The sequence below is a fragment of the Coptis chinensis genome, chromosome 5 (genome assembly GCF_015680905.1).
Source record: "Coptis chinensis isolate HL-2020 chromosome 5, ASM1568090v1, whole genome shotgun sequence".
NCBI classification, from domain to species: Eukaryota; Viridiplantae; Streptophyta; class Magnoliopsida; order Ranunculales; family Ranunculaceae; genus Coptis; species Coptis chinensis.
Genome location: NC_141460.1, coordinates 54,220,268 through 54,234,515, shown reverse-complemented (window position 1 = coordinate 54,234,515; position 14,248 = coordinate 54,220,268). Strand labels below are relative to the sequence as shown.

General features: G+C 37.1%; 1 protein-coding gene and 1 pseudogene across 1 annotated transcript; both read right to left on the bottom strand.

The window, feature by feature from the left end:
• Positions 1-1,533: 1,533 nt before the first annotated feature.
• LOC147497976 (uncharacterized) lies at positions 1,534-2,094 on the bottom strand. The gene has a single exon (XM_086563080.1). It carries the CDS (start codon positions 2,092-2,094, stop codon positions 1,534-1,536), a length of 561 nt encoding a protein of 186 aa, XP_086419206.1.
• Positions 2,095-13,348: 11,254 nt separating this feature from the next.
• LOC147497975 (ruBisCO large subunit-binding protein subunit alpha, chloroplastic pseudogene) lies at positions 13,349-13,765 on the bottom strand (annotated as a pseudogene).
• Positions 13,766-14,248: the final 483 nt, after the last annotated feature.

The window sequence follows — 14,248 nt, the reverse complement described above, 5'->3', positions numbered from 1 at the left end:
CTTTCATTAGCAGTCCTGATGTTGTTGAAATCTCCCGCTACACTCCACGGTTTATGTATTGAACCTTGTATCCTCATCAAATCTTTCCACAATACTAGCCTTTCTTGAAAAGAATTACTCGCATACACCATTGTAAGAAAAAATTCTTCTGCCTTGGGAAGGTATTCTACACTACAATGGATGAATTGTTCAGACATCTCTATTTTCTGTACCTTCACAACAAAAGGATCCCAACAAATCCAAATCCGTCCTGACGAGGCCTTTTCGTAGTTATTTTCTTCCTCCCAACAAGGGCAACACACTTTACGAATGCTATCATACTTATCCTTTTTCACTTTTGTTTCGAGAATCCCAAACACACATAATTTCTTCTCTATCCTCACCTTATTTATCTCTTTGGCTTTCAAAAGGTCGTTTTCTCCTCTCACATTCCAAATGCATATAGGACCTATCATTAATGGTGATGTTTTGTATTTTTTGCTCCCTTGGGTCCCCCCTTACTTTTGCTACCTTGCCTTTTTTTCCCACTGGCAGTTTGGCTATGTTTTCCCTTGCTTCGAGTCACCACTCCATCTCGAGGTGTTGGAGTATGAGACTCTTTAGATATAGGCAGAAGATTTTTATCCTGAAAATATTCAGTTTCTTCCTTAGACACTTCGTCGTCAGATATCTCCCCAAGTCGTGCACTTTCACGGATGTTGTTGTACTCTTCATGTTCCTCTTCGTACTGCATCAAAGGGTTGAAACCAACATCTTGTTCAAGGCCTTGTATGCTCTCCACATAAGGCACTAAGGCGTTAACATGCTCTCCCGAAAACTACACTGACAAACTCTCCCTGTTCTCAGAATCCATCACACTTTGCTCTGTACTATCTATCTCCTTAGTGCTCTGATCTGACCTCATATGATCCCGTAGAACCACCTCATTGCTCCCATCCCTATTTTCTCTGTTTAACCCTTCACTGTACTCAACCCTTCTTCCTGTCTCCTCCTCTCCTGTTACCACTATAGCATTGCTGACCAGTATCACTGCCTCTTGCCGATATTCTGCTCTAGCAACATGTCGAAAACTCCTTCTGGGCTCTCTGTCTCGCCACTCCTGTCCCTATTTTCCACAGACTTTCTATACCCTACTTCTGTTGCTTCTGCCACTACCTCAGACTGAAGCACAATCTCTCTTTCTGCTATCGATTCTTCACTACTACCAGAGTCAACTGCTCTTCCTAAAAATCTGATGCCCACTTCCTCATTAGAGTTTCTGCCTAGCAGCTCCTCTCTCTCAGCTGGTTCTTCTCTTTCTGACACAACCTCAATCCAGAGCACTTCCTCCCTTACTGACATAGATCCTACATGCATTATTCGAGACAACCGCTTCTCTCCTCCAATGCCCCTGTTTCCACTTCCCTCATTAATGTTGAAACCTTAACCGGGTCCTCTATCTTAGCTGGTACCTCTCTCGGTGATTCTCTCTCTCACCACTCAAGGCAACTGCTCCACACTTTAGTTGGGTTTGTTCACAGATCTACAGGAAGACTATTGATTTCTTCCCCTATCATTCCTAAACATACTACCGTGTATGGTTCTTGAATTCTCTACCTGCACCTCCTTTTGTCCTCTAGTCCTTATCATGTTCTCCCTTCGCAAACACCCATCAGTCTTATGCCCAAATTTACAACAGTGATCACACATCTTTGGGATCCATCCATATTCCACATGAATCCTTCTAATATCCTCATCACCCATATCTATCTCAAAGGTACTAGGTAATTCTGCATCAATCTCTACTAGTACATTAACTCTTGCAAATGCCAATCTTTTCCTTGTGGCAGTTGCTTCATCCATCCTCTGGGGTTCTCCTATTCTGCTTGCCAAAAACCCCAATCCTTCACCAGTCCATAAATCTTTTGGCACATTGTATAGATTAATCCATATCGGAATAGCCTTTACTGTATTCTTTCTCTTCTCAACATCTTGATTCCATTGGGTAACTATGAAGCACTTTCCTGCCATAAAAATTTGAGCCATCCCCAGGACCTTTCTTTTATCTTCTTCATTGGTGAATTTGAAGTAGAAAAGGTTTAAGTCAGCCACCATCTCATAATCCCCCTTTGTTTGCCATTTTTTCCTGAGGAATTCCCTAACCACTGAGTATGGAAGTTTTTGTTCTAAAAAGAACCCCACAACATAGTCTTTCCAGATACTTCTCCCTCTACATATTAAATCCTCTGGTACTTGTGTTATCCCCCCTACTATATTGAGGCTAAACTGTTTGAGACCAGTTTCCAAAGATGTTACTTTTTCTCCCTAGAACAGCTCGTTCCAATTTCTTGTTCGTGCTCCTGGATTTACTGCATTTGCTCCTTGTATATGGTTACTATCCACCATGTTGTGTGTTTGTTCTTGTACGTTAGAATGTATGGATTGGAGAGGTGGGAAGTTCTGAACATTCAAAAACTGGGAACTCATGGTTCGTCTATAGATTTGTTTTACCACTGTTGAACTCACACTGTGTTTGTGTAGGATTTTGCCAACAGTGGCTAAAACCATTCACAAGGATTGGATGAGTAGGATGATGAACGGTGGTTTTCCTCAAAGAATGGGATTTTTTTCCCGAAAAGGAATAGAACAGCGAAGGTTTTTGGATAAGAAAAAAGAATCTAGCGTATTTTTAACTAAACGCGGCAAAAAATGATTACTAGATCATTGATACAACTTAAGTTATGTCGCATCCTGTCGCCCAAGAATTGGTCCCCTTAAGAATTTTCAATGGTCATGATTCAAAGAATTACTTTAAAACAATGTATGAAACTAATTAATTTAACTAATTGAATTCAAAAACTAGATCTACAAGCTATTTTAATGGCTTCTTTCTATTCTAGATTCTCTAACTATCCCTTTCTTAAGAGCTAAGTCTTGTTTTATGTAAAGAAGGAGACCAGATCCACAATTTTGTGCATGGGCTGAGGTCTCATATTTTGGGCCGAAAAATTGAGCCCAAAGCCCAATTTCTTCAGTCCACAGAGTCCGTTTCAGCTAGCTTTGACTTCAGTAGACTTTTAGTCCACTTCTGCTCCTCTGATTGGGTCAAGTCTTAGACCATTGGAAAGCTCTTTCCGAGATGGTCGTTTTGACATAAGGTAGGCCCAAATCCGAGGTCTGAGTCCAAAGATATGGTCTTCAAAAGTTCTGCTGACTTGTGCACTGTTTCTGCTCGTGTTGACTTTTCAGCTTTTGACCGGGATTCATAAAGGCTTTGTCTCCTTGAATCTTGGCCTTTATCACAGAACTTCTTAGCAACCAACCCTTTGCTCCTTTATATCGCCAAAGTGGCACATTTCTACACATAATTGAGTTTCATGCCTGAAATACATAAAAGCACGTAATTAGCATTAACTCTTATTTATTACTCGCATAATTGGTCTAAAAGTAGTATTATTAAGGGGTTAAAACTACAGTGGGCATTTATAAAACCACCCCCAAACAACATTTTGCTTGTCCTCAAGCAAATATGAGAAATTAGCATAAGTGACCAAAAATGGAGTTCTAACTAGTCTCGTTTCGCCAAGTGCGATTGTATTGACCATATGCAACAAGGCCTTAAACCACTAGGAATTCTTTAGTGGACGAGTTATAGCCTCATGAGAGTTTTCCAGTGAAGGTACTCACAAACTTCATCTATACTACAACGACTCAGAAATAAAACTATTATTTCCTTATCTATGTCTCAATTATCTATACATCTCACTTAGCAAATGAATACAGAATAATCAAGTTGAAACCTAAGCTAATATATGCATAATAATCTATCATCTACGAATAAACATATATACAATGAGTAATACTATGAAATGCACTAGCAGATCCGTTTCAAAAACTTCGAATAACGCCCTTCACCGGTCCTCACATAAATGTCAAGACAAAACCACTCGATTTTTTCGCTCAAGTTTTATTACTCTCCGATAAAGTGGTGGACACACTTTACCTTACAAACTCAATGACACACAAAGAAGCCGGAGTCGATCAAACACATCTGCCACTTACTATCACACTAACCTATTCTTAATTGAGATAGAAGTCTTTATTAGGTGTTGCGGGGATTAGGAGAATTTTTTAAGAAGTAAGGAAATGGATATTCAAAAAGGATAAGTCCGAGATAATAGAGGTTTCATATTATGTAACTAGAGAAATCCTTGTTCTTTACTTTTGTTCTACACTTTGTTTCCATCCTTAGCCATATTTTTCTTTTTTCTTTGGCTTTTGACTCCTTTGATTCTATATTTTTTTTGGAGTTCTAACTCTTTATTTTCTTTTATTTATTTTTTTTTTATTTGGATGGAAACTTCCTTTTCTTATCTGAAGCGACTAATGAATTCTTGATTTCAAAGGTTCTTCTCTTTTCTATTCTTCATCTCTACTCTCAGACTTATTCAAAGAATTGGGTAGGTTAATTTTTTATTTTTTTTTTTTTTTTTTTGTTTTGTTTTGTAATAGGGTAAAGGATTTGTGGTTTATGAAAGGCTAAAGAAAGGCTCAGAGGGGCAACTAGCGGAAAATAATTCATAGGTTTGAATTTCTGGCTATATCGATCCAAAGAGGGCCTAAATTCTCGCTTAGGATATGGTATAGTAATCAAGCAAGTGGACGTGTGATTTCTCTATCCGGATTTTACTTTTCTCTTGTGTCATTTCTCAAATATTCACTCATATAAGGCTTTAGGCTATATTCTCACAGGATTTGTAGATAAGTACTCTAGCCTAGATTTCAGAAACTTACTGCCAACAATCATAGATACTCATGTAACATGTTTATAGATAGATGCAAGGATTATTACCTACATATTAGCCTAAGTTTCTAAAAACTATTCTAATGCAAAAGCTACGTGAGACTTCTAGATTATTGAGAGCATAGAGAAAGAAAACAATACCAATATTCCAAAGTGTATAGCATACTTTTTATTTATTTATTTTTAAAAATTTTGAATTTTTTTAGCTAGAAAACAAGTGCATATTATACATATATATATCCCAACAGATGCCTTAATTACACGTTTGATAGAGAATTATTCGGTCTAAATTAATTAGACTAATCTAACCCTAGTTAAACTGCAAGCGCACAGCTATCGTTGAAAATAGTTGCGACGGCGAACGGATCGATCCCACAGGGATTGCTAATTACGACAAACGAGTATTAAAATTATTACTTATCCTAATTCGAACAATGTTGTTTTAGAGAAAGTTGGAATTAACTACTCACTAAACTATTTAAACTATGAAAACTATAAACTAAATAATTGGGTTTTATCAAATGGAGAGAACTCTAGGACTATATAATCCACCGTAGACTTCTGTTTATATTTCTAAGAATAATTTTAATGTTCCAGATTTAATATGAGTAGCACGAGGGAAAGGTAACCCTTGCTTTCTCGATGATATGATCGTGATAATCTTAACTAAACATGTATCTTCTAAAGTTTCAGCACTACAGATCAAACTCAAAAGATTACTCGTCTTTTTACGGCACGAATAATATCTAAATTTGACGTCAACAGTTAAAATAGGCTTAACTAATAGCAACGAATATCGAACTATAAAGCATGCGTGACATACTATATGAAAGATATAAGCTAGCTATCAATACATGAAACTAGAAGAATATAGCAATTTAAACTAACTGGAAATCATCGAAATTAATCCCAAAAAACACAAACATTAGCCTAAGGTTTCATCCGCCCTAGACTTGGAGTTTAGCTATACATAACAATAAACAGAAAAACGAAATTAATAGAAGAATTAATCATTGCAAAAATCGTAGTCTCGTCGTTGAAGTCTTCTCCTCCAATTCGTTCTGTCCCCAAGCTTTTCTGCATACTAACTCGAACTCCACTTTTATGTCTCTCCTGTTCTCTGTTTTAGTGTTCTGGAGCGCCCCCTTCTCTTTGTTTCCCCTTGTATATATAGAGGTTTGGTTAGGGTAGTGTTTGATTTCGAATGGAATTCGAAGTCGATCGCAAGAGTTTCGGTTTTGATCCATTCGGAGAATAACTAGTTGCTGTCTTATTGAGATTCTGTTTTCGTAAGAATCATAGTCGGTGATCAGGTGGGATTGGATGTATGGATTGCTAGACAGATGGTTTGGTTTCATTTGGTATTCCATTTCCATCACTGGAATTATCGGGATGTTTTATTCTCTATTCGGTACTCCTGTTCGTGAGAAATGGGAGAGAAATATAAGTGTTGCTATGGTGCATCTCAGGTGGACTTGAACTGGTACAACCATTAGTTACTAACTGGTGGGGTCCAGTCTTTATGTCTCAATTCTTGTCTTTAACCTACTTGGTATTTAGCTAATGGGCCAACTCTTAGGCCCATATTCCACAAACAGATCCTTGGCGTGGCTCATTAACTATTTGATGGAAAGCAAGCCTCACAGTTTTAACTTCGATCAACTTCCCGTCTTTTTTAGCACTTTCCCGTAATCAAGTCGATTTCTGCAAAAACCATAAAACACGCTAATCAATCGAAAAATATATAAGATAAATAGACTAACTCATACAGATTTGGGTATAAATATGTAACAATTAGACGCTTATCAAATACCCCCAAACCTATATTTTGCTAGTCCTCGAGCAAAACAAAAATCCTAACTCACTTTCGCAGGAATCACGATTACACTTAGCATGTGTAACAACACTTACCCCTAGTGGACGAGTTTAGTCTCGTGAAGGTTTTCAAAAATGGTACCCACAAACATTACATAGAATAACCAATGGTGATATAATTTTTCTCAGAGATAAAAACTTTTGCCAACTAATAAATAAGGTCAAAAATCATCAATCACCACAGTTTATGTCATTATCACCAAGACACATCACTACTTCCTAAGATAGAAATCATTGATTACTGCGCCAAACCAGAGCGTGTGTGTGTTTAGCCAAACTAATACAAGCTCATATCCAAGTAATGGAATTCCTAACTTGCTATCCAAAGAACATATCAACTTCAATCCTCACCATTCATACACTCACAAGAAAGTCTCTCTCTCAGAGAAGTTTTCAATTTTACCTCTGTATGCAGGGAAATGAGTAAAATAATAGAACATCCCACATACATAGCCAGAAAGACGGACTTATGAAATTTCAAAAACAAATTAGTCTCATGGAAAGAACATCAATCACATGTGAAGTGTCGGGTCCTTCACTTTAGCATCCTCTCACCTATTCTACACTTCATATCATACTTTTGTGATAAGTCTGGGTATTAAGCTGGGGCTTAGGATAGGTTGACAAGAAAATGGTAAAAAGGAATCAAATTTTTTTGAGAATAAACTAAAGACCATCTTGTACTTGACCTTCATGGAAAATTTGTTCACTTTGTAGATCACATTACTTGACTTTCTCACTACTTCTACTCAATGATTTCTCTTTCTTTTTTATTTTCTTCTTTTTATATATATATATATATATATATATATATTTATATATTTATTTATTTATTTATTTATTTTTATTCTTTTTCTATTGAATCACTTTGAGCAAAATGAATGATTTTCTTCATTTGACTTTAGTAAATTTTCCCTTTAGAATCTTCTTCTTCTAGCCTTCTCTTTAGTCCTTTAGAAATCCTCAGAAATATGGGTAAGGCTAATAATACGGGTTTACACTCCTTATTTGGAGTTAGCACTACTAAAAAAAGGGCTTATAAGCTCAGCTAAAAGGTGAGATGTTAGAGTTTTTACCTCGGTTTTCTAGGAAAAAACAACCGAGGTAAAATCCACTGAGATAATAGAGTTCTATAAAACCGAGATAATAAACTACTAAATTATCTCAGAAGTCTGACATCTTATTTAAATATATTATCTCGGTTTTCTAAATAAAACCGATATTATATAGAATAAACCGAAATAAATTGTTGATTGAAACCAATTAGTATAAAAGAAAACTGAGATATTTTTTTTATTGAAACTGAGATAATATCAAAAAATAACCGTGATAAATTCTTTTGGAAAGGGAGATTGTTGGACAACCTTTTATCTCACCCTTTGTCATTTTTTGCTGGTATTGCTCATGACAATTAACCAGCAAATAAAAATTTGTCCCAAACCACCACATTCCCTTTGCATATTCATAAACATCAACACCAATTAACAAAAGCAACCCAACATAAGTAAATTCTTTGGAGAACTTATTTCATTAAGATAAGAAAGAACAATGTCAAACATGATCTTAACTTTCAAAGAGTACTAGTGATCAATCATTTATTTATAGAAACTCAAATATTGTATCAACTACTATTCTTGAACTATAATAAAACATTTTTTAACCTTTTCTATATATTCAAAGAAAGGAGACATGATGGTTCCTCTTGAATTTCCTCCCACGATGATGGTTCTTTTCTTTGAATTTCCTACTAATTTTTTTTTGAGAATCCACTCCCCCAAACCTAAGGTATTCACGCCGGTTGTATGAAGCTTTCAAAGAATGCCTCCTCAAAGATTACTTCGCAAGAATAATGAAGAAATGTCGATCACTTGTTAGCTAAAGAATTAAACCATAGGCAAGTGATCGATTTGCATTTCATTATACATGCCGACATAATTCCCCATACCGTTGGCAAATTCGACAAACCCAAATCCTTTTCCCACTGTGAATTCTCACGGATGTAGTCTCTCCATAATCGAGGAAATGTCCGCCCGAGATCTTCAAGACCGACACTTGGATCTAATCCTCCAACATAAATCTACAATAAAAGAAAAAATTCTGACACCAAATTGCATAAGTAATCAACGACAAAATGCTGATGGGTATGAACATATGACTCACTGTTGTGTTGATAAAGTATTCATCGCACTGGACATTTTGGGCAGAGGCTCCACTTGATGCATACCCACCTACGATCACAAAGCTAATTTAAGAAACTGAAAAATATACTTCATATAAAATCAGAAACAAAAATATGTTCACATGCTTCATATTCAAACACCATTTTCATGTGATTACTGCATTCTAATTGCTAACTACAACATCAACCATCCAGTGATTAATCAATAATTAGTGGTTAGGAAGTAAGAAATAAATAGTTAACAGATACTTGTAATGCAACGCAGTACAGTGTTCCAGGTGTTTAAAGCTTGTTTACAGGAGAAAACATACTCTAAGCATGAAATACAAACATATCAGTGACAGAGACCAAGTAGTTCAGCAAGATAAGACCAAAATTTGCAATAACACTTGCCTTATAGAAGAACTAACCCTGTCTCTGCCTCTTGATTCTTTCAAGGGCACCAAGCTTACTATAAGTTTCTTCATCTCCATCCTTATTGTTGTCTTCCACCTTGTTCACCAAGTCGCCAAACACCGCAGCAGGAACATCTTTGTGCGCAATTTCAATTTTGTCATCGTCCTCGCCATCACTACCTTCAGCAAATCAATGTCTTCAACATTGTCTCAGAACTTTCCTTCCACCATCCGTGTTCATATTACCCCGCTTTGAGATTCCACTCCAAAGACTCACAAACCCTAGTTTTCTCGCCATCTTTGGATGTCGTGGTTATTGGATTCTTGAGCAAATTGCCTTTCTAGAGCTGCCATTTCGGTCTTTGGGAACCCCAAAGACGCTTTCGAAGAGTGTCCACGGTTTCTTCCGTGTTCAATTTCTGGTCTTTTTGCATCGATAATCGGAGGAGAATAAAATGTGTAATCCGCAAGAAGATGAAAACAAGTGAGGAAAAGAAGGTTAGTCGTGAATCAGATAACCGACAAGGAAGATGCCTTTACACCGATTTTAAAACCTATGTAGTCAGAATCGAACATAATGGTTGGGATCCGATCCACCCTAAATATATAACCGGAGCAATTCAGAGAAAGGTGTCATGAGAAAGATTGTCATAACATCCATTTCTACTCACTACGCCCGGAAATGTATTTTAGTGATGGGATAAAAAAGAAAGGGATTAAGATGGATGGGAGTTGGGACCATCCAATAGTGTTCATTATCATCCGTGGTGGATAATCTGATCCTATTCTTTTACGATGAGATCGAATCTATTATGCCACGACGCTAACAAGGATATGCTTACCAATTAAATCATCGTAGCAAATTTCTGTTTCGTTTATGTTACAGATCCAAATGGAGTATAAACAAACCTGGCTGTAGCTAGCAGACACACTGCGCTTCATCCGAAGCATCTCCCTAAATGTGTCCTCGTTACCATGTTGCACCTCAAAGTCGTGCCACTTAGTCCAAAAATCAGCATTTACCTTGGATCAGCATATTGAGACGAGAAATTATATATTGCTCGAGCTCGATCAATCTCTCCCAAGCTCTTTCTCGGTTCGCATACTTCATGCACATAACTTTAACATCTTTATCCGTAGCCCAGATTCAATTGCTTGTTGTAAGAAATACAAAAAACACTATTAGTCACAGTTAGCAAGATGAAAAATGTCATAGCAAAAGACTGACACCCACACCATAATGCACCAGCCACATGCAAGAAAGAAGCAAACATGATTTCAAGATAAAGAAACAGATCAAGATATCTCGAGAGCTTTTTGGCCATGGGCCAAAGCCCAATGCAATATGAAAAGTTGAAAACTACCACGGGGTTTTTGGGGACGGGGCTGTTTTGAATCTTGGGCAATTGGCTAAATCCCAACACAAAGAATATGATATGAATGAGGAAAGGCAATGCTTTACAAATTTCATGAATATTTATCAGTTTGTTTTATGGAACTAGGAAATTTGTGTCACAAAGTACCTACATGACAAGGCCCAAGAAAAAATTGAAGCCGGGTTTACATTTTTAGACATCCGCAATATTAGCAAAATATTCAAAGAAGATACATGAAGATGTTTGCATCAACTAAATAAGGTAGAAGTGAATAGACGCGTTACCTCATAGATCTCTTTATTTTGGGGACACCAAAGATCTCGCAAAGACGAAAGCAATGTAAATTTCATACATGCTCATCTTCTCATTATCGGGAACAGTCTTTTGCAGCTTGATCATAGACCTTCATTGCACGCTTCGCAAGACCATAATCCTCCTCCAACTTTGCATATTGCAAATAAAGTACCTTGAGATTTTCAGCAGAGTCCGAGTGGTATATCGATAAAAGAAATAATGAGTCTCAAAGATTGAAAGACATTCAATTTAAATAGCGCATAAAAGTATATACACTAGAAACAAAGTGGATTACAAGAAAAGTTATCAACTAATCAACGTAAGTCAATACAAAAAATACGGAAGCTTGCAAAATAAAGAGATTGTTACCCGCCCGATGGTCTTTCTTTATCGAGATGCCGAGATGACGGGTTTTCCAACCACCCCTCATCCATCCGAGAGATTGATTCTTTGATCATCAGCTTCAATTGGCCTTGCAAACGGTGAAGTTAAGCGACCTATCTGTGGAGTTGAAATGGGTAGTGGAAATCGTTTCTAAGTTGGATTCTTTGAAGGAATCACTGCTTTTGCTACTACTCGAACTTCGTTTCAGAGGAGGAGCAGTTGAGTAGGAGGCATGGATTGTGTTTCTTTGTTTCAGAAGTTCATCAATCTATATAAGTAAATACGTAACGATCAAGTAAAAATGTAGTTGCTCCAGTTCAATAGTCAATGATGTGGAACAATTCATAAGACTATGAAATCTAAGATGAAGAGTGAAGGTAAACTCACAAATTTTGCATTTCTTGTGCATATCTACCGGTCATCTCGTGAATTGTGCCAACACCGCTATGCAGAACAAATGTGAGAATGAACTTATCTATACAGGATAGAAGGAGTGCCTCACGAAAAAAATTTAACCTCTCTATACTCGGTTTCAAACTTGTATAGTTCCACCTTTTAGTCAAGATTCGAAGCTTCCACGTACTCGAAGTTTATCCTTTTTCTTCAAAAAGGTCCAAAGACAAAGAACTTCTATTACGTGAGTTTGCACTTTTAAAGAAGTTGTCACCGTGCAATAATAAGGACCGAAGATTTTTCAGATACCATTCCAAAAGATTAAGAAAACGGCCGAAAAGGCTAAGAATACGCATTAATCGCTCAATCCAAAAAGTACCATTTCCCAAAGATCAAGTAAGCGTAATCACCATAAAACAGAAAATACATGGGTGCCGCTTTTAGCTCAGATATTTCACATGGCTGAAATCCTGGCCCAATTTTTAAGGAAAGCAAAGATCGATCCTTTGTTGCTGCACCGAATTGATCGCTTGATCCAACCGTAAACGGAAAACCAAGAAAATACATCCCAATACGGAGGTACATTTTCCTATTTTTGCGCTCTCCTCCCGCAATGCCAGGCTTAATCCACCGTTATCCTCCGTTTCAAAATATAATAGCTTAAACTTGCTCTTGTCCGATGATTGGACTCGGCTGCACAAGGCCCGCTTGTGCTTCTTGTTCGGTTATGTCGCATTTAATAAAAGTGAGCACAATCGTTTCTCAACCTTCTTAGAACAAGATTGTCCCACCTGAAGTGGATGAACAAAGATGTCTTGTGACTCAAAATTAGCAAGGAATACCAAATGACTTGAGTAAATAAAGAAAGTAAGGTAAAGACTAGAACACAAGATAAGATGGGTTCGTAAAATTTGAAAACATGCAACTTAACACAACATATGACCTTCAATAGACTGGAACGATGGAAGATGTCTTGTAAAGTAAAACTTAGATAGGTGGAATATACTGAATTAAAGACCACATGAGGAGAAATCACATCATTCAAACATAGAGAAATTTGATAACAAGTAAAACTTGCCTTTTTCTCAAGTTCCGACAAATAGTTTTCAAAAAGATCCTCGCGATCTCTAGGACGTTCAATAGCCTTGAATCGCTCGTCATCCTCAAACATGGATATTGCTTTGCTAGATAATAATGAAACAATTCATATAGACCGTTATAAGTGACATTACATTTAAATAGTACTCGCTTATACCGCCTCAAAATACTTAATAACAAAGATGAAATACGTTGAAAGGTTTCAATTTTATAGCAAACTTTACTATCAACACGAAAAATCGCTACTTTAAGAGAGAAGACAAACCTCCATCTTGTAGACGATGTTAGTTCTTTGGACTCTGTCAAACAAAAGTATCAATTAGTTTCCCATCTTATTGTTGAAAATAATAGATTTGGGAGTACTATCCGCCTTACTTCTAGCATTTTCGTGAATTCTTCTCGAGAGACTTTTTTGTTTAATGCGTCTTTCCTCGGCTTCCTGTTTTTTCCTTTGACCCAAGTACTAAAATACAAAAAGTACAAGTAATTACGATATCACTGATGACGAGAAACAAAGAGAAGCGTAGAAGAAAAAGAAAATGAAGAACCATCATTGTGAAGGCTTACCTTATTAAATGCTTGCTTTCTTCTCTAGCTCTGCCACTAGACCATGTATAGTCTTATCAATTCCTTTCTTAATCGAGACAGGATTTGCACCAGATGTAACACTCAAATACCCTAATTTAATGATTTCTCGTGCAAGAACAGATGTTGTCGTTGTCCCATCACCAGTGGAGTCATTTGTTTTACTTGCAACCTCCCTTATGAGAGCTGCACCAGCATTTTCCATAGGATCTGCAAGTTCAATTGCCCGAGCAATTGTTACCCCGTCATTCACCACTTTTGGGCTACCATATTCATCCAACACAACATTCCTTCCTCTAGGACCAAGGGTAACACCAACGGCATCAGCAAGCTTATCAATTCCAGCCTGAAGAGTTGTCCTTGAAGCCTGACCAAAAGCAATTTCCTTAGCATTTGCACGCATAACAAAAACGGTTGCTTTTCTCGCAAGAAATGGTCTACAATCGAGCGCCTCCGATTTGTCCTATTACTAAGGCTTCCCCGAGTTGGGAATGGAGGATGGATGAAGTGGTGAGGGCATTAGCAGACGCCATCTTCTTTTTTTTTTTATGGATAAGATTTTGGAGAGGAAGTAGTAGGGTTTTAGAGGTAGCCGCCGAAGTTTACTTGCCCTTTGTTTCCTCTCTTGGTCTTGGGCAGATAAGAAGAGTTATGGGTTTTCATATGCTGCTTCACGCCCTTTTGTCATTAAATATTACTCATGGCTCTGTAATATTTTGATTTCATCATTAAATCAAAGTGCACATCTAGAAACTGAAATATTGGGAAGAGATAAATATACTGTTCTCAGCCCAATTAGGCTCAACATTCAAGCAGATTCCAAAAGTTCTTTAAACGCAATATTTGCCTCCTAAAAGGATACATAACGAAAACTTCTTTTAGTCTG

Coding starts and splice junctions, on each gene's coding strand:
- LOC147497976 (XM_086563080.1), bottom strand. CDS start 2,094: ATGGTGGCTGACTTAAACCTTTTCTACTTCAAATTCACCAATGAAGAA.